Raw genomic sequence first — 22,639 nt, forward strand, 5'->3', positions numbered from 1 at the left:
CAAACCTTCCTACTTGACAGATTATAGTGTTGGCTAGTGAACTGTGTGAACTGAAAATTAAGTTTGATTCTTCATCCCGCCCGCCGCCACTTAAACAGTTATTAAAAGACAAGAACAGTTATAAACCCATATACAAATACATTAAAAATACTATCAAAACAATTTAAGTGTCGTGAAGTGAAGTGATAAAGTTTATGATTATGTGTAAAAAATGACTTGACTTAAAGGTCTCAGTTACCAGGTCATAAAATTCCAAAAAAAAAAAAAAAAAGTGTCTGCACTTCACAAACGTCAATGTCAAGATGTCAACTGACATATCTTTACAGGATTTACGTTTGACACTATTTGACAGCTGATGATCATCTGTTATATATTTATTTTTCTCGCTAAGGTTAAAATCTTAGTAAGAAATATAATAAATAATACCGCAACTTGCAACAATATAACAATGTTGAAACTGATATTAAGTGGCAAAAAATACAACACTTTAAGTAGATTTTGTTCAACTGCAAAAGATAATAGCCTCACTGATAGTCAGGCAAACCACAGTCCCTGTGTATACGAAACAGTATTTTCATTTCCTTTTGTTAGGTATATTGCAGCCTTTAACAGACTTAAAGTGTATCATCTAACAGGAACATCACTAGCCGTGCCCGGTTGTGGATTAATGGAAATTTTTGAGGTTCTACCACGAGGTGCTTTCCTATCAGCGGCATACATAGGTAAACCTTATGCCTTACCGTTAATAAAGTAAAATGAAACATAAAGTATGCATATGAAATTTGTGCTTGTTTGGTCAATGGAAAAAAATCATTTTCCTGGAGTCCTAGTTTATCTGGGTGCGCCAAGAAGTATCCCTAAGTTGCTAGTGAAACTGAGAGCAATTGCTTATCTATACTATAATAAAGAGGAAGCATTTTTTGTCTTATTGTCGCCAAACGGCTCCAAAATTACGAAGCCAATTTAAAGAATCAAATATGTTTTCAATTTTACAGGTATTACTGGTTTAGCAGTCCTTTCTGTGGCAAGCGCTCCATTCCAGAACATTATTGGATATTTGTATATAAGAGCAGATGATAAAAAAATTAAGATATCTTCAGTTGATTTCTGGGGAAAGAGAAAAGATAAAATAGTGACAGTGGATGATTGGTTTCCATTGCTGGATATGAGCCCAAAATTTACAGATGCTCTATATTTATCACCACAACTGGCAGACGGGACTAAGTACAAATTATTTGTTAAGTATGGCAATGTCTTAAATTCAAAAAAAATGGGACAGGTATTGGAGTAATCCTTTGTATGGAATGACTAGGAGAAGGAAAATTAAAACTACTAAGTCATAATGTTACCAATCTACTTCTTAAACATACAGTAGTATTGAGAACCAAATCTTATAAATAGGTGAATTTAATCAAATAATTGTTAAACATTTGCAAGTGATGTTGATTAAAATTTCAAACAATTTGATTTGTGAATAGAAAATACTTTCAGTTGTATTTTATTATTTGTTGTGTAGTTATTCAAATAATTATAAGTTAAATTAATAAAAATAACAGGGTATTATTTTTTCTTTACTGGTGCAACAAGCATCCATCCTTCTTTTTGACATTTTCTTGTTTTGTTACTTAGCAGAAAAATAACAACCAACTATCAATAAGATGCCTATCACTAGAAGGCAATAATACTTAACCTGGTTATGGCTATGGTTAACAATAACACATAATTTTAAAACTAATCATTATTATTTAGTGGGTATATACAAATTTATAAAATCACCTTTATGAGCTATTGCCTAAAACAAACTTACTCAACCAGTCATAATATGCTGAGAGAATAAAATCAAATTTGATATTTAAGTTACAGTGTCCACACAATTAGTTGAATGTAATTCAGAGTTATTGTAGCATTTAACCTGACAAAGACGCGAAAACAGAATAGACCTCTTGTCTTTCAGGAGTCTTTATTTCAGATTAGTCTACTTCAGAATGTGAGAATCTATATACTAAAATTTTGGCAAGTATAATTTTACACAAACTGGTTAGAAAAAATTAGTCAAAACACAATGGAAAATAACTTCTAATTAAGTCAAAGTTCCAAAATTTATGATTGAAATTAACAAGTTGTTGAATATTAGATAGTTTCAAAACAAAATAACATCATCAGAAGTTGGAACGCAATTATTTGTCACAAAAGCAATAAATAGATGACATAAATACATATCTTTAAATGAAAAAAAAAAAACATATTTTTCTAAATGCAGAAGCAGAATGGTGTCAGTTGAAATAAGACTTCTAAGTCATTTGAATAGTTTAGGTAAACCACAATTAGAAACATGAGTGGAGAGGAAGCTTTATCATCTAACTACTATCGGCGGCTGCGTTATTCATCTAAAATAATTATAATAATATGTAACATAATTTCAAGAATTATTGTCACCACCAATTTATTGTAATTAAAAAATCCAATTCGACTTAACACTAGTGCCTGATGCAAATTTGGATCTGGTGTAGGTACCTATGTATAAATATAAATCCATTTGCACTAACAAAATTATCGAAAAACTAATTGGACGTCTTATGTGATGCATCCTTGCACTTAGGTGAAAGTATCCGCTAGTTTCTGAATCGAGTATGCAAATGCAAAATGTGGTTCACGTCTCTTACATAATATTTTTAAACATGAGCTTCATATTTAACCGATTTTATTTCAAATTGAGTAACTGGTAGGTTAAAGAAAATTTAATATGTAAACCATACAATCATAAATGTAAAACCGCAAGGATCTTTGATGTGGACAGTAGCGGCGTAAGGGTGGGGGGCGGGGGGAGGGTCCGCCCCTGGTACCACATTTCGGGGGGTGCCATCTCGGTCGGCACATATCTGCATGACCAAGGATGGCGCGGGCAGATGGGACAAGTCACTAAGGGTGCCATACTAATCTGCGAAGCCTACTGAGAAGGTGACACCCCTCTCACTCCTCTCAGTCCGACTGTCACCCCTCTCTTGTATTTTTGCTTTTTCCTGATTACTTGAATTAATTCCTCAAAGTTATAAAAGAAATCCGCTCGCTTCGCTCGCGGTTGTTTGTTCGTTTCTAAATCATTCTGCGCTTACTTTTTGAGTCCTCAATCTAACAAAAAGTTAAAGCACCGAAGTAGCAGAAACAACTGACGCTCGCTTCAGTCACGGTTTCTTTTTATTTGTGCTTGATTCTGAGGTCAATTTGAGAATCCTCAAACCAACAATTAGAAAATTCACTTTACGGTTGATATTTCTAAGCTGTTTAGGCGCTACTTGTAAGCGGTGGAGGACTTTTGTGTCCCAGAACTCAAAATATTTCGCGCTCGCTACGCTCGCAGCTTGTTCACTTTACAGTTACAGTGTTTTTTTTTTTCAAACTTGTTTGAATACTTATATGTACCTAACTCAAAAATTTCACGCTCGTGTCTTTCATTCTACTATGGTTTTGTCATTTCGTAAGGCATCTTTGCGCCCCCAAAATTAAAATTTCGCGCTCGCTACGCTCGCGGCTTCTTCACTTAACAGTGGTTTTTTTCAAACATGTTTGGGTACTGTTGTGTTCCAAAACTCAAAAATTTCGCGCTCTCTACGCTCGCGGCTTAATGAACCGCTTTTTAAGAACATGTTTGGGTTCAATTGTGTCCCAAATCTCAAAAATTTCGGGCTCGCTTCGCTAGCGCTTTATAACTTTGCACTGATCTGTCTCGGGTTTCTTAATGTTAAACCTAGCGAAAAGCCCCACAAATGATTTCTACACGATTTTTGTTTTACTACGTGATTATATTTCGTTGTTTTTTTTTTGGGGAGGGGGGGGGGGGAGCTCAATAGTTACCTAGTTCGCCCCGGGTGCCACCCGATGTTACGCCGCCACTGGATGTGGAACAGTAATCAGAGGGATTTGAAAGAGAAATATACTCGTATAATATGTCTGTAACAGCAAAAGGCATCGACGCTCGAGAACCTTTCAAGGAGATGCTTCTATGGCACAGCGCACACCGCGGGAAGCCTTAACATACGGTCTACAAAAGAATAAATTCGCATGAGCCGCTCGGGCTCGAGCGAGACTATCGAAGAGCATACGCGCGCATACTCTTGTAGACCGTATGTCAAGGTAGTTAAGGTTTATACTAAATTATTATTTTTAAATGCGCTCCGACGCGCTTCCAGCGGTTTTTGTTGTAATTATTTTTGTTTGAATAAAAACCCCTCTTAGACACATTCCAAATATTTCAGAGCCTGCATTAATGGCAGTGCAAAATAATGTTAAGTATTAAAATTTTTCAAAGTGTTAAAGTTATGCCATAGTTAAATTACAATTCTAATAAAAACCACAATCACATTTTATTTATGACAAATCACTGGCAATTAACAATTTTCCTAGTTGCCCTAATGTACTACATAGTAACTGTTTTGGTGCCTATTACATTAGTCACATTCAGCCTCGATTATTAAATCAGAGTTTCGTAAAAGCAGGGACATGTATCAGGATTATTCAACTCATATCACATTGAAAACATCTTGGTCATAACCTGAAAGTGACTAATACTTTACAAAATTAAGCATATTGTTAGAAACATACTATATTGTGAGAATACGATCTTAAGTAGACGAGGGACTTGCGAGAATATAGTATCCATCCAGCAATGGGTGGATTTTTCAAAACATATTTTGCTAATTATACAGATGTTGTCAGAAAACACTAATTATTTTGAATAGTGATATTTCCATATGATATATTAGTTATCCACTCTTCAATAATTCATCAATATAGTATCTACCTGACAATCAATTTTAGATATTCCTTGGGCAGAATTCATAAAATTTATGGTAAAATATTGCAAGTGTGTATTGGTGTTATTATAGATTTAATATTAAGCAAATATCCCACACATTGATTTTGGATATTTAATCAACCCATGCCTGTGCGGGTTGATCTGTTGTAAATGGGCTGACACCATTGCGCTCCATGGCTTCTAATATTTCACAAACATGAGCAGCAACATCAGCCCGGCTCTGATCAATACCTTTAATAAAGGGGTGTTCCAATAACCTATTGTATTTAGGTCTTTGATTTTCTTCTTTTATGAGGCTGAAAAAGAAAATAACATTAAAGGCCAATTGTTTAAACAGTCAGATAAGCTGTAAGTAGAAGAGAGCTGTCTAAATATGTGTATGCAGGAAATGCTCACCAAGTATTCACGAAGTTAACAAAGTTATTGGAGAAAGCATTGTTGGTATTAGTTAGTCGCGGCGGGTCACCCTGTACGACCTGCTGTAGCTGCTCGAACACTGAACCCCAGCGCGGGTACGGGAAGGCACCCGTGGCCACCTCCATGAGCGTGATGCCGAGCGACCACACGTCTGACCGCACGTCGTAACCTCGAGCTCGTCCCGGATCTATACGCTCCGGCTGGAAGATCGACAAATGCTTTTAGTATCCTACCCAATGTGTTACACACATAGATGCATGAGCTACATCATTGCCAAGACTCAACAAAATGGTGTTTCAGCATGAAGAAGTAAAAAAACACACTCACAGCTTTCTCTTTGATTCTTAATATTTATTTATATTAATTAAAATACTCACAGCCATATAAGGTCTGCAGCCAGCATCGCGAGTGCGGGCTATTGAATCCACTAGCTTCCCAGATATACCAAAATCACATAATTTTATGTTTCCTCTTCGGTCCAATAAAATATTTGATGGTTTCACATCCCTGCCATAAAAATAATAACCATGTTACACAAAACCACAAATAACAAAAGAAGGCAAATTAAAAGGTAATAATTAACTCACCTGTGAATTATTTTTAATTTCTCTTTTAGATAATTTAAAGCTTTAACTGTTGCAAGAGTTATTTTAGCTAAAATTGTTTCAGGTATTCGAGTCTGCATCCTTTCACATATAAACTTATAAAATTTGTCTAGTGAAGTATCCATTAATTCCATACAGATCCAACAATCACCCTGAAATACACAATTAATAACATCAAGATTTTCTGAATATGAAGTGGCTGGATCATACATTGTTGGTATTCATAATTTTGTGACTACTTTGAGTAGGATCTCTGTTTTTTATGTAACTACAGGCAATATGACTATTTCATCCCATAGATTTACAAAGCCTTTCTTGATTATACAACAACCAGTCTTAGTACAAATAAATTATGTGATCACCTCTTTAAATAGTGCTCCATAGAACTGCACAATGTAAACACAGTCATTGCTTTTCATCACCACTTCAAGATCCATCAAGAGTTGCTTCTGTTCCTTCTCGTCAACAGTGGAGCGGATACGCTTCACAGCCATTACACGGTTTGTTCTGAAATATAATAGACCATGTTCCATAATTAAATACTGCAATACTTCTTCTTTTTTGTTTTGGTGACCTTTGAAAAGCTTGAAATAAAAAGTTATAGTAAATTAGCTAAAATAAAAAGCTAAATCTTACTTTCTATGAACCATTTTGTTCACAGCTCCAAATGCCCCTCTTCCTATTTCACCAAGATCCTGCAAGTCATCAGAGGTGAAGTCATATACTTCTGTTGCAGATAACTGCAATTTTCCTGAAGATTGCATAGATGGGTAAATCCTACATCTATCTCTGAAATATAAAAAAATATACCTTTACTATGTGAATAAATTATATACAAATCTCAGAGAGAATAAAATAATAAATTATTTCAACTACCCAATAAAATTAAAGTGTTTTAAAAATTGCCTCTTTATGAGCTTCAGGCATAATATAGCAGAGCATTAGCAATCAATAATCATCAAATAATTACCTTGTGTTTTCAGGCAGAACATCTCTTATGGTGCGTGAGGGGACTCGCGGTCTCTGAACTGGAGGAGGGTTTGCAGGAAATGGCATAAAAGCTGCGCCGTCACCTGATGGACCTCCGGCTATTTGCAGGTTTAATCCTTTACGTTTCTCCAAGCCAAACAAGTTCAACTCAGGCTTCGGCATAGTAGGTCTACTTGGGCCTAAACGTTTAAAATGTAGATTAAGGGAATTATACTACGATTGCACCAAAATTCATATATTACACCGTTTATATCATTTGCTTGCTCCTACCTTGGTTTGATGACACTTCGCCATTCTTCGACATTTTTAATACAAATGTTTATTATACTGTTTTCACTATTCTTTGGTGCAAATTACAGCTTCCAAATTCTCCATTTGAAGGTTTATATTACGAAAAAATTGGTCACGTTTTCATAATATGCCATGTAAATATATTGTCGAATGTAAGCATCGTAGCAAGTACCAATCGACAACATACGATTCAACGATGGTAATTGGCATAAGTTTGACAGCTGCATTATACTCTGTGGATACCAGAATAAAATTAGTATTTAGTCTATGACTTAAGTGGAGGTTTCTTTCTTGGATGTGTCCATACTCTCGCACGGGACGAGTATCGAGTATAGGTCAGCGCAGTGTGGCAATTTTTTGGTCCTAAGATGCTGCTAGCCATCTCCAGGCAGGGCACTTACGTCACTTGAAGTTGTTTGATGATTATACCGACCACCAAAGTCGGTCGTCAGAGCTACGTCTGTCTTTCAACAGTACCTGAGGCTGGAAAATGGGGCAGACCGATGTTGGATTATATTTCCCCCTTTTTTCCACCTCGCTCCGCTTCAGTGGAAACAACTACCTCTTTTTTCACATCTCAGCCCCGCTCCGCTCCGCCTCTTTGTTGCATTGATTTATCTTCAGTACATCGCACATCCGAAGGAATTAGCTCTTTAAAGCGCGCAGTACTTACAATAAAAATATTGCGACATCATCATCCCGTCTAGGGAGTGCCTAACATCAAAAATTGAAGCGGCTTGCTTTTTCAGTAGATAAGATTTCAAAATGTATTTAATCTGTAGTTGATCCTCGATCACGCACGATGATGTTGTTTACAAAAAGAAAAGAAACAATTTGGTTGGATCTATTTGGGTTAGCATTGTCAAAATAACTTCTTGCAAAAATTGATAATATTTGGTGCAATTTTATTTTATCAAAAGCAAATTTATATATGCGGTGGTAAAATGTCAACTATTATAAAATTCGATATCAAAGAATTAAAAAAATTAGCTAATGATAAGAATTCGTGTATTATAGAAAAAAAAGTGACTCAAAACTTAGCACTACAACCCTGGTGCCTTGGAAACCTCAAGGAATCTATTAAAAATTTGTTGGATTACAAAATCGGGAAGTTTGATAAAGAGTAAGTGATCATTTTTGTATTTGTATGAAGTCGACTCATTGAAAGGATACATACACCAAACGCAATCAATTTTACCTACGTTAGATAAAAGTTAACTGAAAATATTTTCTTCACAGATTCAATGGCATTCTTTTAAGTTACAAAAATCTCAAAGTTCTACAGAATTTTGGAACCATAAGAAATGATAATGCAGATATTCATTTTCAAGTGCAGGCAGACTACTTCATATTTCGACCTTTCGTTGGAGCTACACTAACTGGAATCGTAAATAAGAAAAGTACTACACATTTAGGCATTCTCATACATAGGTAAGAATTTTATGCAGTAAAGTATTTTTAAAATGGTTATCTAGTTCCTGGGTGGGGTGTAACTTAGGTACAAAATATCTTAATTTTCATCACACATCCAATTTCTAAGGTTGGGTTGCATAATTTCCATAGTTGTGGTCAGGGCTTCGAGCTGTTATTATACTTACATATATAGTCTTTCTTTGATAATTGATAAAGTGCAAAAAAGTGTTTTGATTTAAGGTATTTGTGAGGCAGTATTGTCAATGGAACAGTACAATATAGCTGTTCCATAAAAAGTGACGTTATGATAATATAAGTAAATAGGTAATTTCTTCTTTGATTGGCTCTTCTTATTTCTAAATATTATTGTAACTGTGTGCATTTTTATTTCTTTTATTATGCAATCTTGAAATGGAGCAATTTGTAATATTGTGCAATAGTGTTATATTTGATTTAAGTAAAATTTGTACTTGTGGAAGGTTTTCTTAAATACCTTTTATGGTAAGACTAGATTCTTCTTCCTGTTTCACCCCATGTCCCAGTGAACTTATTTCTTGCTTGCAGTAATATGAATTTCATTATACTCCATTTGAGTAGCACCGAAACTAAAGATAAACAATCTTGATATCAATTTATTTAAAAACTCAGTTTAAGAATAATAAAATGTGGCCAAAATCTATACAAAAATAACTATTACTTAATCAATTGGATCATAATTTTATGCAATAGTTTATTTCTTCTTCTTCTTTCGTGTCGATGACATGTCTTATAGTGAGACTACACTTTGTCAGCCCAATATGCCGCCACAGCGAGAGCACGGCCGGATGCACTCATGAGGTCCTGCCGCGAGCAAGTTTCAGGGCACAGTGGACATGTGATGAGGTGGGACATGGTCTGCATAGCAGCCCCGCACTCGCACCCAAGGTCCGTCCCGCCCTTGAAACCCCACCTGGACCGATTGTCTTTGCTTCGGCCGACCTGCGTTTGGAGTCTGTTTAAGGACTGCCAAACTCTTCTTGGGAGATCATGTCCAGGAAGGAGTCTTTCCAAGAGCGGGATAAACAGAGTGGGCAGTGAAATCCTCGACCACCAAAGTTCCCGTCTGGCTAGAGAGGCCTCACCATCGACAGGAGCAACGATCTTGTAAAAACCCCTGCGACTTTTGAGCCGCTGAGGCACGGGGGTGTAATTGTGCATGGGGTGTCGTTGGTCTGCTTCGAGTTTGGCTCTCTCGATGCCAGAAGCCACGCTTCTGCGAACATCTGGTGGGGCAATGCCGGCCAGTGGATACAGCATCTGTACCGGGGTCGGCTTGAGGCAGCCAGTTATAATGCGGCACCTTTCGTTCAGTGCTACATCCACCTGCCCGGCGTGAGCGGAACGACTCCACACGGGACATGCATATTCGCCCGCGGAGTAGCACAGTGCCAGGCCAGTGGTTCGCAACGCCGATGGAGAGGCTCCCCAGGTCGTGCTCGTCAGCCTTCGCAACAGGTTGTTGCGGGAGGCAACTTTCTGCTTCGTATTCTCGCAGTGTTTCCTAAAAGTGAGCGACCTGTCGAGAGTTACACCCAGGTATTTTGGAAGCTGGCAATGGCTGATAGGTACACCTTGCCACTGGATGTTAAGGGCTCGACTCGCTTCTCTGTTGCGCAGGTGGAATGCGCACGACTGAGTTTTTGAGGGGTTTGGTTTTAGGACGTTCTCCTGGTAATAGATACTCAGATCTTCAAGTGCCTTATTGAGGTTTTCCTCTACCTCCTCAAAGGATCCCTGTGATGTCAGGGCCAAATCATCAGCGTACAGGAAGCGAGTCGTGTTTGAGGTAGATGGTTGGTCGTTGGTGTAGATGTTGAACAGCAACGGAGCCAGGACACTGCCTTGGGGTAGGCCATTCCTTTGGGCTCGCCAACGACTTTTATCGGAGCTGAGGTGTACCTGGAAGCGACGGTTCTGGAGGAGTTCACCAAGGACCCCGACAAATTTACGGTCCCCAGTAAGTTCGCCAACCTTCCACAGAAGGCGTTTAATGTTGACGGTGTCGTAAGCCGCAGTAAGGTCGACGAATACAGTGCCTGTCACCTTGCCGGTTTCAAAGCCGTCCTCTATGTGCTGGGTAAGGTTAAGGGTCTGACTACAGCATGATTTTCCAGGTCGGAATCCAGCCTGTTCCGGGATCAGTTTAGGATCGACCAGGCTAGCAAGGCGGTTTAAAATTAACCTTTCAAATAGTTTGAAGGTGTATTTCTTTATTTAGTATGTATTTGTGTAAAAACCATATCAAGATAGATTGTTTATCTTTAGTTAAGTGCCTACTCAAATGGAGCATAGTTTTGAAGCCTACAAACAATCAAATCATTCTATGCTTTCATTATGTCCCTCGAAACATCAGTGAATCCATGGGCAACAGCTAGTAAGTAAAATAACATACTTTTTTCAGGAACAGTAAGGGTGTCCAGTGTTTGTATTTAATAATGAGGCAGCATACCCATTTTAACTCTGTAACATTTTATTCGGCCCTGTTCTCAATTATATTTATTCTAGGAGGTACATTATACTGATAAGATATTTTTATGTTTCAGAGTGTTTAATGTTGTGATTCCGAGACCAACAGAAGAGCCTGGAAATATGTGGGTTGGCTCAAATATTCAAGAAGGACAAGAAGTGAAGTTCAGAATAGTAGTCTTAGACCTCTATGGAGCTCTACCATATATTAGAGGAGAACTTGATGAGAGGTAGTATTAGGTAGACCCTGGACAGCACAATATAATGGTGCAATGTTAATGCAAACTATATTGTGCAAACTTATTTACGTTAATTTATAACACAAGGGAACAAAATAAGACTTTTTTTTTTGTTGCATGAAGTTTTATGACTGTTTTTTACTAATGCGAGGTCGCTGATTTCAAATCTACCCACATTGTTTTTTTAACAGCTTTAGTTTTTGAGATATAGCTATTGACCGTATTTTCGAACTAGTTTTACTTAAATTTCATAAAACAGAGCATTTTCTTTAAAAAGAATATATTTTTTACTATTTCTATGTTGCGAAATAACTGTAAAAATGATAGTAACTATTTCTGTAATATTTGTGATGAATATACATTTAAAGATTGAAGACTAAGTGTGTCAGAGTTCTTAAAACGGGAGTACTTTAAGTACTTTGGATTTTCTTTGGACACCTGCTACAGGTACCTACTAGGTGTCTATAATGGTATATAAAACATGCGTCGAGCCTTTAAGGTTATGGAAAAATAAGAAAAGACCCCATTTAAAGTACCAAACACCGATGATCTGGCGAGAACCCTCGAATCATTAGCTCGTATTTTTTGCGTGGATGATATAAACGGAATTAACAAAAAATCGGTCCAAATAGATTTACCCTAACTTGTTATCTACCACCTTACCTTAATAAATGTGCTACCACCTTTGCACATCAAACTTGGGCTCATGAAACAATTTGTAAAAGCTCTGAACAAAAATGCTCAATACATATCTAAAAAGTCCCATAATTTGAGTATAGAGAAACTGAAAGCCAGAATTTATGATGGTCCACAAATAAGGAGTTTGATGAAGGATGAGAAGTTTCATAATTACATGACCGATATCGAAAAAAATGCCTGAAATGAAGTCGTTTGGATTGCACAAAAAAATTTATGAAACAAAAAGGATGAAAGCTATTCAAAGCACTTTGAACAGATGTTGTACCAACAGCTGGGTATACTTCCTTCTTAGCCATTTCGACCATTTCCCTGAAAATCTAGGTAATCTCAGTGAAGAACAAGGTGAAAAGTTCCATCAAGATATTACAAAGCGGTCCCAGGGTCCTTGGAATGCCAACTGATGCAGCATTAAAAACAGCCCTAGTAAACCGAATCAAGCTAGAAAATCTTATAAAAAAAGTTTTTTGATGCTAAATCGTTGTTCTTCTGCTGTTTTTCGTTAATAAAATTATGTTTTTCTTGAAAATCACGTTTTAGTTGATATCTCAAAAACTACAGCTGGTACAGAAATTCTGACTTCAGATCTTAAATTAGCAGCCTTAAGATGCACAATATTAGTCATAATCATAATATTTCATGCAACAAAAATCATGTTCCCTTGTGTAATTAATGAACATGTGCAATGATTTTTAGTAAACAAAATTTTAATTGCACAAAAAAAAATATTGTAGTATTGCACAATTATTATTGATTGCCAAGAGAGCGCCTTACAGTTTTCTCTTCTGTTTATTTGTATGTTATTGATTAATGTTTCTTTTTTATATTTTAGATGTGTTAAGCTGGGCCCTGATGGAGATGATGATGACGAAGTAGAAAAAAAGGCAGCCCAAACAATCAATGTATCATATGTTGATTTTGATAAGACGAAACCATACACTCAAAAACAAATTGGAGATGGCCTACCACAGTCTTCCTCAAAAAACAGCTCAAAATATGTTGATTCCAGCAAATATCTGCTCAAAATTAGTTCACCGTCATCAGACAATCACACACAGGCAATAAATGGAAAATCCGGTGGCTCGAAAACAAAGAATGTTGATAGTGAAATAAGTGTCTCTGAAAAAATCAAAGTTAAGAGACAGAGTCGATTATTAGATTCTGAGCAAAAACAATCTGAAGCTATCTCCAAACCATCTAAAAAATACAAACGTGATGTACAATAATTCCTAGAGTTAAAAGTTATAGAATTTACTTTTTGTAAAATTTCAGAGTATTGATTTTAATATACCTACAAACAAAAAATTATATATTTATTTTGTATACTTATTAATTCCCTCAAAATTCTAACATGATGCGATCACGCATTGGATGTTTTGAATATTTACATTTGCAATCTAGAATTATTTAGAATGCCTACTTTTTTAATTTGATAATTTTCGTAGATTCATTTTAAGTGTTGTAATGTAACAGTATTGGTCATAAATAGAGAAAAAATATTTGTAACTATTTTAAAGTTCGTATTTATTTGGTCAATTCTATAGATACCTGAAAAACTATTTAAAGAAGACAGGTGGTAATCATTAATGATATTATCTGTCGCTATGACCATGCCCCAACCATGACCATCATTATTTTGTGTGCGTTCGCGCAGCGGAATGTTGTTGAATTTAAAGATTTTAATTATGCAGATAATTAGTGTAAGACGTCCTATAATTGTGTATGGTAAATAAAAATTTGTGTATGCAGCCATTGTGGAGAAATTCACCAAAAACAGATTCCGCTGGGCGAACGTTGGCGAACGTTGTCCTGGCGGAACTTTTTTTAATCCATAGACTTTAGAAGAAAAGAGATGTGTCCGAAAATTAGTGTGTATTTGTGTATAATTGATTATGTATGAATGAAATCAGCGCATGCATAAACTTCGGAGAAATTCAAGTTTCCGCTACGCGAACGTTTGGCCATTAGCTAGTTTTCATATAAAGCGCTTACATAGAGAGCTGTAGATTTTTACATACGTTGTTTTGAATTTGTTTATATTTGTTTAAAAAACAGATTTAGAAAAAGTCGTAGGGTTTAAAAGATAAAAATATAAACGTAAAATACACTTATTAGGTCTTAGTTCTTAAAGTATGCAGTTTGGGGTCTAGATTTTCACGTTTACACAAACCTTGTAAGTGTCTCCAACATGTTGCCAAGTATCAATGATGTTCCGTTAGTAATTAAAAAGTTATAGGATATTTTACCATGAATAGATCACTGTTTACAAAGCAGTCGAATATCACGACGTTCTAAAGGAATTGCATGGTAAAATGTATGCCAATAATTAGTTTAATCATTCAACTATTCACTTGCAAAATTTCATGTCATTAAATTCAGTAATTAAAGAAAGACAATTATAATACTGACGGAGCATCGAAAACCTACATAATCCGACCAAGTTCGGATAGCTACAAAAAAGCGGCCGTGCCATATGTCTAAGAAACGTTCTTAACTTGGAAGGTTAGTATATTTATTAATATGGTACAGTTGCGTACACAAGCTTTAGGCAAAAATAAAACAATTGCATTTCTTGAATTAAAAATATTTTTTTAATAATAACGCCACTATCTACGACATTTTAGTTAAAATACGTAACGTTTATTAACGTTATTTTTAATCACGTAGTTAAGTAATTTATGTAAGTAATAATGACAAAAATATTTTTGTACACGGATATTTAAATAGAGAAGTACTTGTAATTGAAGATTTATTTTTATCGTAGATAGCGGCATTATTATTAAAAAAATATTTTTCAATCAAGAAATACAATTGTTTTATTTTTTCCTAACGCTTGTGTACGCAACTGTACCATATTAATAAATACTAACCTACCAAGTTAAGAACGTTGCTTAGACATATGTCACGGCCGCTTTTTTGTAGCTATCCGAACTTGGTCGGATTATGTAGGGTTTCGATGCTCCGTCAGTATTATAATTGTCTTTCTTTAATTACTGAATTTAATGACATGAAATTTTGCAAGTGAATAGTTGAATGATTAAACTAATTATTGGCATACATTTTACCATGCAATTCCTTTAGAACGTCGTGATATTCGACTGCTTTGTAAACAGTGATCTATTCATGGTAAAATATCCTATAACTTTTTAATTACTAACGGAACATCATTGATACTTGGCAACATGTTGGAGACACTTACAAGGTTTGTGTAAACGTGAAAATCTAGACCCCAAACTGCATACTTTAAGAACTAAGACCTAATAAGTGTATTTTACGTTTATATTTTTATCTTTTAAACCCTACGACTTTTTCTAAATCTGTTTTTTAAACAAATATAAACAAATTCAAAACAACGTATGTAAAAATCTACAGCTCTCTATGTAAGCGCTTTATATGAAAACTAGCTAATGGCCAAACGTTCGCGTAGCGGAAACTTGAATTTCTCCGAAGTTTATGCATGCACTGATTTCATTCATACATAATCAATTATACACAAATACACACTAATTTTCGGACACATCTCTTTTCTTCTAAAGTCTATGGATTAAAAAAAGTTCCGCCAGGACAACGTTCGCCAACGTTCGCCCAGCGGAATCTGTTTTTGGTGAATTTCTCCACAATGGCTGCATACACAATTTTTTATTTACCATACACAATTATAGGACGTCTTACACTAATTATCTGCATAATTAAAATCTTTAAATTCAACAACATTCCGCTGCGCGAACGCACACCATTATTTTGCCTGTGCACAGTAATACTTATGGGATTTTTTATCGTTTGTACTGCCAGTAGTACCACGGGTAAAATTTTTCGGACGGAAGCTGGTTTTAAATAAAACGAAAAACGTAAGTATTAAATTCTTAATGGTGAAAAAAAAGTAAGTGATTTTGAGCAATGAATAATTTCCCAACTACCAGATCTATTTACTAGTAGATAGTACCAAAATATATTCACATTAAAAATATATATATTTCATTTTCAACTAGCTTCCGCCCGCGGCTTCGCCCTTGTAGAGTTCGGTTATATCGCGTTTCCAAGAGAATTCTTCAAAAGACCGGGTTAAAAACTATCCTATGTTCTTTCTCAAGGTCAACTCTATCTCTGTACCAAATTTTATTAGTGTACGTTACCCAGGCCAGATGTTGCCGAAAATGATCATTTGAATCTTATAGATAATTAGTTGTGAGGCTTCTGTAATTGTTGCGCACATTTTTAAATTTGTTGCGCTTATAGTTTTTTAATTATTTCACAAAAACATTTCCTGCTAGCGTAACGTTACGCAGCATTACAGAAGCCGCACAACTAATTATCTATAAAATTCAAATGATCATTTTCGACAACATCTGGCTTGGGTAACGTACACATTTTATTAAAATCAGTTCAGTGGTTTACTGTTACGCTTTCACGTCTAAAATTACACGTTTTTCCTTATGTGCTCCTCTCGTGAACTCTCTTATGTACTCCTGATATGTACTTCTCTTATGAACTATTTTATGTACTCCTCTTATGTACCCCCTTATGTACACTCTTATGTACTCCCCTTATATACTCCTATTATGTACACTCTTATGTACTCCTCTTATGTACTCTCCTTATGGACTCCTTATCAACTCGTTACAAAACTAGAAACAGACATAAATTAACCGCATCCAATATCGGTAACATAAAGTGCACGGTTCATTCGTGGGCCTTTCTTTGTAAACACATACCTATATAATAGAATCCCAGTTCATTTGTTACAACTAGCGGACAGTTCTTTTAAAATCAAAGTCACCCAATTAGAAAGGGACAGACGGCCTCCGTACTATCTGCTTCACTCGGCTCGTTTTTGTGTATAAGTGCGCAGTCCTGTTAACTGTATTACGTCTATAGGACTCACCTTGATCTGTCTATGGTTCGTAACTGACGTAACTGTTAGTGTCATAACTGAGTAAATGTCAATGTCAAAGTATTTTGTTCCTTGACATCCGAACTGTGGTTAAAAGTAAGGTTATGATAAAATGTTAAACTTACTGATTTTATAAATATCCCAAGTGAAGCAGGAAATATGGCTAATAATATCAGGATCTTACATAGATATACTCCTCGGTACGGTTACTCTTTCATGCTTTCTTTATTATAATTCGCATTTCAGTCACATTAAGTTAATTCTCAATTTTACAACTATAGGAATAAATTGTCCCGATTTCAGATTAATGATGATTATCAGCTACGTTAAAAGCTTTTACTAATTTTGACTTTTGCCAATAGGATTTCAGGAATATTCCAATCAAGAGAATATGCGAGACCCACAAGCTTTCCAGACTTCTTTCAAAACCCAATTTTTAGAAAGGAAGATCAGGCTAAACTTATAGAGACTTCGGAGCTATCTAAAATAGCCGCTTTACCCGTGAAGCCCCCTGCAGTTTACGAAACAAGCTCTGTTTACCATGACCCATTGGTAAAGTAAGTAAATATTTGATTTAGTGAAAAATATTCCTTAGCTGATCAGTATGCTACTTAAGCCATTGCCTCTATTTATTGCATATGTGATACAAATTAATAGCAAAGTTACATTTTTGCATACAATAGGTATTGCAACTACAACTACAAAAGTAATAAATCATATTTATGTTACAGTAAAGTAATTAATCATGTGATGGAAATGGGAAAGAAACAATTGGCTCGCAGTCTTGTTGAAAAAGCATTTGAAAATATAAAGAGGTCTCAAATTGAACGCTATCACTTGGCAACAACCCCTGAAGCAAAGGCCAAAATAGAACTGGATCCAAAGAAAATCCTGCACAAAGCTATCGAAAACTCAAAACCACTTCTTCAATTACAACCAATTAAAAGAGGTGGTATTACTTACCAGGTAACAACTGCATTAAAATGTCACTCGTCCTAATTATAAATACAAATTTTCAATGATGGAACTCTCTTCCAAGGCTCTTATTATCTATATTAATATTATAAAGAGGAAAATTTTGTTTGTTTGTAAATTCAAAAACTACTGCACTGATTTAAAAAAATCTTTTACCATGAGTATGCTACATTATCTGCCAGTAACAGGCTATATTTTGTCCCCTTAAGGGCCGTAGTTCCCATGGGAAAATGGCTAGTTTTTAATAATTATACATGACAAGTGTCTAAATTCTTTGGAAATATTCCCCAAAAATACGTAAACCATTCAAATAAATGTAGGCAGTGCAAGGTTATGTAGACAATATATAAAACTGGGTATCCACTGATTGGACATCCACTAAAGTTTTCCTGGATATTTATTTAACAAAAATTACTTTTTTGCAGGTTCCAGGTCCCATCACTGAGAAAAGATCCCTATTCTTGGCAATAAAATGGCTGTTAGAAGCCACAAATGAGAAGGAAAGAACTGTCCATTTCCCAAAGCAATTTGCTTGGGAGCTCATGGATGCTGCCAATAATACTGGAAAGGTTGTCAAAAGGAAACAGGACCTGCATAGAATGTGTGAAGCAAACAGGGCTTATGCACACTATAGGTGGCAATAATTAATTAAATATTTGAACCCATTAGTAGTAATTGATGTATAGTAAATGATGTGTGTCTGTTAAGTGATCAAAGGTCTATTGAGATATTAAAGTATGGCATGCATCATTAAATTTTGTTTCAATTAAGCATTTGTTTGTGTTTCTTTAGAAAGCATACATTCTTTCCTCATTTTTTTTTCAGAAACTTGTCTAAGGCTAACTAACACCTAAGTGATGATTCAAATTCCAATTTAGTTTTACTCTAAGCCCTAGTAAACACGTGAGCCAAAGCATTGTATAAGCAGTATAAGCTGTGCCCTTTAAAAAACTCCTTGTCATAAAAGGATGCGTTTTCGCCAAGCATACAATGGACGAAACGGCAGCTTTAGGTTACGGAAAGCACCTATGACCCTCAAATTCCCCTTAAAAGCGGGTATTGCAAATAAATGTCATCACGTTTTAAAGTCTGCATGGCATGTTATGTCTTCCGTAGGTACAATCCAATCCATCCATAGTCTCCTTTGTTCGTCGTTCTGCTTCTGTACCTATCCACATCCATGCTCAGCACCTTCCTCAATGTTTTCTCTACTCTCCGTTGCAAGCGGTTCTCTTTCCCTCATTCCTCCTTTTTGGCCCTAAGATCAAAACAGGACAGCAGTCAGCAGTTATAAACGCATTAGGGATCTTGCCCTTTTCGACCCCGTAGGTAGATATATCGGCTTGACAAGTCGGGGTAAGCAAAATGATGTTTTCGCACTGAATACCTTCGATCTGAACTGTCGCTATGAGATCGATGGAGACAATGACTGAAGCCAAAGTCTCATGCTGTCGCTATAGGTACTGTGGGTTTGTATAGTTCCCATCAACTCAATGGATGGAGGGTCGCAGCTGCTGAAGGACTAGGCAGTTAGGTAGGTACTGATTGAAACCAAAGCATTCCTGTATTAGTTTATTGAGAGACTCAGGTACTCAACGTTTGGTCATGCTAATTCTAAAATAAGACTGGATGGATGACTCAGACAATCTCAACTAGGTTGTCTTGATAAGGTGTTTGAGTCAGAATAAGATAAGCGAATGAGTCACATACTCACATTTGAGTAGGTACCTACTTATTGTCAAATGAGCTTAATGCCACGCTACTGTGTGACGAATCCTGTTTGTATCCCATAACTGATCATTATAAATTAAGAAAAAATATAGTTCAGTCAATAGGGATATTATACAACAACAACAACAAGAATGCTTTGAGTAGGTAGGTACCTACATATTAAAATTATAGTGTAGGTAAACCGGTGCTGCTGAATGCAAACTAAAGCCCACTGAAATATACCTATGGGTTCGATTCCCATTTATTGGAGATGTTCGAGTTTTTCACATAGAGTTTGGAGGGATGATGATCTTCCAAAAGACTCGATAAGTCGAGTCTTAGATTTACATTAGGTATATACGATATACGAATTGAATTGTAATAAAAAACATCCTCTACTTCAGATGAAAGAGATGACGGCAGTAATCTAATATCTAAATATCTAATTTAATGTTTTTTTTTTTCAATTTGATGTATTTCATAGATATCTACGTGCCTTCATCAAGAATATGGTATGGTAGGTGAGCTTGCTAAAAACTACAAATCTTTAACCCTAAAATGCTTCCACAATAAAACCTCGATAAATAGGTAGATAGGTACTTACCTACTTGATATGATGATGATGATGATATCCTCCTAGTCAATTATCGGCTTCGGCGGCTATTCTCATATGGGGCCATATTATTGTGTAGGTACCTACAAGCAAGCATTTGCGTAGACACACGTGCACTCACAATTTCTTCACTCTCTTTGACAGTAGGTAATCTGATAAGATCGGAAACAGATCAGGCGGAAGACCGACATTTAAATGCTCTCCGATGCACCGATGTGCCTATCAATAACCAACTTCCAGGTTTCGAGCTGAAACGACAGCTATTTCGGCCTGGGAATCAGACCCGAGATCTTGTGCACAGCAGCAGCCGCGCTTGCGACAGCTAGACCAACGAGGCAGGTGGGTACTTGATTGATGTACGATGTACCTACGCATAGCAACCTAAATATTTTACTTCCCATTTGGGCAGAAAATGCATTGTTATCACTTCATCTCATAATTCTAAAGGTTGTGGAGGACCACTAGTTGCTCCATGTAAAACTGCATCCTGCTGGTCTGGAAACTAATTCCAACATATTTGCGAAAGACATGACAGATGTTATGAGGTCCTTTGAAAACGGTAGCTACAATGCATGCAACGTACAAACAGTCATAATATTATTATAGTTGTAAAACCTTGTTTATGTAAATCAAATCGTATAAAATAGAAATCATAGCATTGTAATACCTACTTACCCATAAAAAAACAATAACTTTTGTAGTTTAGTAACTGTGTGCTATAGGTACTTATAGCTAAAAGAGTAATTTAAATTTTTAGTGTGGCAGCTCGACCTTGTCGCAAATGTTTTTATTTATCCCTTAGTGAAGATGATTGTTCAAAGTTTTAAAGGTATGACGAATAATTTATCTCAAGCACAATAAGTATATAGATATTAATATCCCTTTATTACCTAACTAAGTCTTGAAGGGTGTAAGTTGACACATTCCCTTCCTACCTATAAGGAATATTTCGAAAATATATTCTTATACATGTTAGGACGCATCTACACGGTGCAAGTAGCTTGCGCATGTTGAGGCACATGTGCAGGCTACATGCATTTTAAAAACGTGCGGGTCCAGCGACTTGCGCATGTAGGACCAAAGCAAAATACCCAGATGCGTGCTCTTGTCACTAGTAACTTGCGCATGTTAACTAACTTGCTTCAACTACATGCACCGTGTTGAAGCACCTTTAAGCATTGACATCGATGATAGTCCCCAGGCCGGCGAACAAATTTTTTTTGATACATATACGTTTAAGACTTTGTGAGTGCCTTCCTTACGATGAGTCCGACAAACTTTTCGAATGCACAAATTTTGGTGCCGCTGCGTTTTTGAATGCTTGACTCCTGGAATTGTCGATATGACGTCACTATGACTCTTCGTACATACCTGTTTCATTTTTTGAGATTCGTTTAATAAAGTTAACTAGAGAATGGTGGTCAACTTGTCCGATAAAGATCGTGCTGCGTTTGGAGTGTCCACCATCCTGAAAATGTTGATATGACGTCACTATGACTCTTCGTACATACCTGTTTCATTTTTTGAGATTCGTTTAACAAAGTTAACTAGAAAATGGTGGTCAACTTGTCCGATAAAGATCGTGCTGCGTTTGGAGTGTCCACCATCCTGAAAATGTCGGTATGACGTCACTACGACTCTTCGTACATACCTGTTTCATTTTTTGAGATTTGTTTAATAAAGTTAACTAGAAAATTGTGGTAAGCTTGTCCGACAAAGATCATGCTGCATATGGAGTGTCCACCGTCCGGAAAATATAGATATATTTTAAGATTTGGTATAAAGTACTGACAATTGGTGTGAAGTATGTTAATAGTAAATGTTGCATTTAGAAAGTCGTTTCGAATGATATATGTATCATTACTACAGGAGGGATTTATTAACTTGAAAACACCTATCGATAAAATAATCTTATATAAGCTCTAGCTTCTGAAACACTAACAATTCGCCGAAGTTTTTTTAATATGAAATGTTGCATTTAAAAACGTCTTTTGAATGATGTATAACTCATTACTAGAGATGGGATTTATTTAATTGAAAACATCTATCAATAATTATAATTTTAAATAAGCTCTAGCTTCTAAACTACTAACAATTTGTCGGAAGTATGTTAACACGAAATGTTTCATTTGGAAAGGTTTTTCAAATAATATATAATTTGTTACTAAAGAAGTGATGGATTAGCTTGACAGAACCTACCGATAATATATTCTTAGAAAAGCTCTAGCTTTTAAAGTACTAACAATTTGTCGGAGTTATGCTAATACAACCTTGCGCTTAAAAAGATCTTTTGATTGAAATATGGCTCAAAACTTCAAGTGAGATGTTATTCCTTAACACAATGTAAAGTATCAATAATATGCCTTAGATCAGTTATGTCTTCCAAAATACTAAGAATCGGTAAGTGGTATGTTAAGACGGAATATAGCGCTTAAAAAGATCTTTCGATTGACATATGGTTCATACCTAGAGGTGGGACAT

General features: G+C 35.9%; 4 protein-coding genes across 4 annotated transcripts; 3 read left to right on the forward strand and 1 right to left on the reverse strand.

Moving 5' to 3' along the window:
- Nucleotides 1-334: 334 nt before the first annotated feature.
- Nucleotides 335-1,550, forward strand: LOC124633460 (transmembrane protein 186). The gene is made up of 2 exons (XM_047168689.1): nucleotides 335-722; nucleotides 996-1,550. The coding sequence occupies exons 1-2, from the start codon at nucleotides 356-358 to the stop codon at nucleotides 1,289-1,291; spliced, it is 663 nt and encodes a 220-aa protein (XP_047024645.1). The 5' UTR covers nucleotides 335-355; the 3' UTR covers nucleotides 1,292-1,550.
- LOC124633458 (dual specificity mitogen-activated protein kinase kinase 4-like) lies at nucleotides 1,338-7,332 on the reverse strand. Its single transcript, XM_047168686.1, has 8 exons — nucleotides 7,096-7,332; nucleotides 6,806-7,004; nucleotides 6,472-6,624; nucleotides 6,198-6,342; nucleotides 5,818-5,987; nucleotides 5,608-5,737; nucleotides 5,210-5,430; nucleotides 1,338-5,109 (listed from the first exon to the last, which is right to left on the reverse strand). Exons 1-8 carry the CDS (start codon nucleotides 7,127-7,129, stop codon nucleotides 4,926-4,928), a joined length of 1,236 nt encoding a protein of 411 aa, XP_047024642.1. The 5' UTR covers nucleotides 7,130-7,332; the 3' UTR covers nucleotides 1,338-4,925.
- A 549-nt stretch (nucleotides 7,333-7,881) lies between these two features.
- Nucleotides 7,882-13,266, forward strand: LOC124633459 (DNA-directed RNA polymerase I subunit RPA43). Its single transcript, XM_047168687.1, has 4 exons — nucleotides 7,882-8,239; nucleotides 8,356-8,547; nucleotides 11,112-11,264; nucleotides 12,802-13,266. Exons 1-4 carry the CDS (start codon nucleotides 8,061-8,063, stop codon nucleotides 13,193-13,195), a joined length of 918 nt encoding a protein of 305 aa, XP_047024643.1. The 5' UTR covers nucleotides 7,882-8,060; the 3' UTR covers nucleotides 13,196-13,266.
- Nucleotides 13,267-16,899: 3,633 nt separating this feature from the next.
- LOC124633476 (28S ribosomal protein S7, mitochondrial) lies at nucleotides 16,900-18,590 on the forward strand. The gene is made up of 4 exons (XM_047168706.1): nucleotides 16,900-17,060; nucleotides 17,223-17,417; nucleotides 17,592-17,826; nucleotides 18,261-18,590. The coding sequence occupies exons 1-4, from the start codon at nucleotides 17,020-17,022 to the stop codon at nucleotides 18,477-18,479; spliced, it is 690 nt and encodes a 229-aa protein (XP_047024662.1). The 5' UTR covers nucleotides 16,900-17,019; the 3' UTR covers nucleotides 18,480-18,590.
- The last annotated feature ends 4,049 nt before the right edge of the window (nucleotides 18,591-22,639 follow it).

This window comes from Helicoverpa zea, chromosome 9, assembly GCF_022581195.2.
Source record: "Helicoverpa zea isolate HzStark_Cry1AcR chromosome 9, ilHelZeax1.1, whole genome shotgun sequence".
Taxonomy (NCBI): Eukaryota; Metazoa; Arthropoda; class Insecta; order Lepidoptera; family Noctuidae; genus Helicoverpa; species Helicoverpa zea.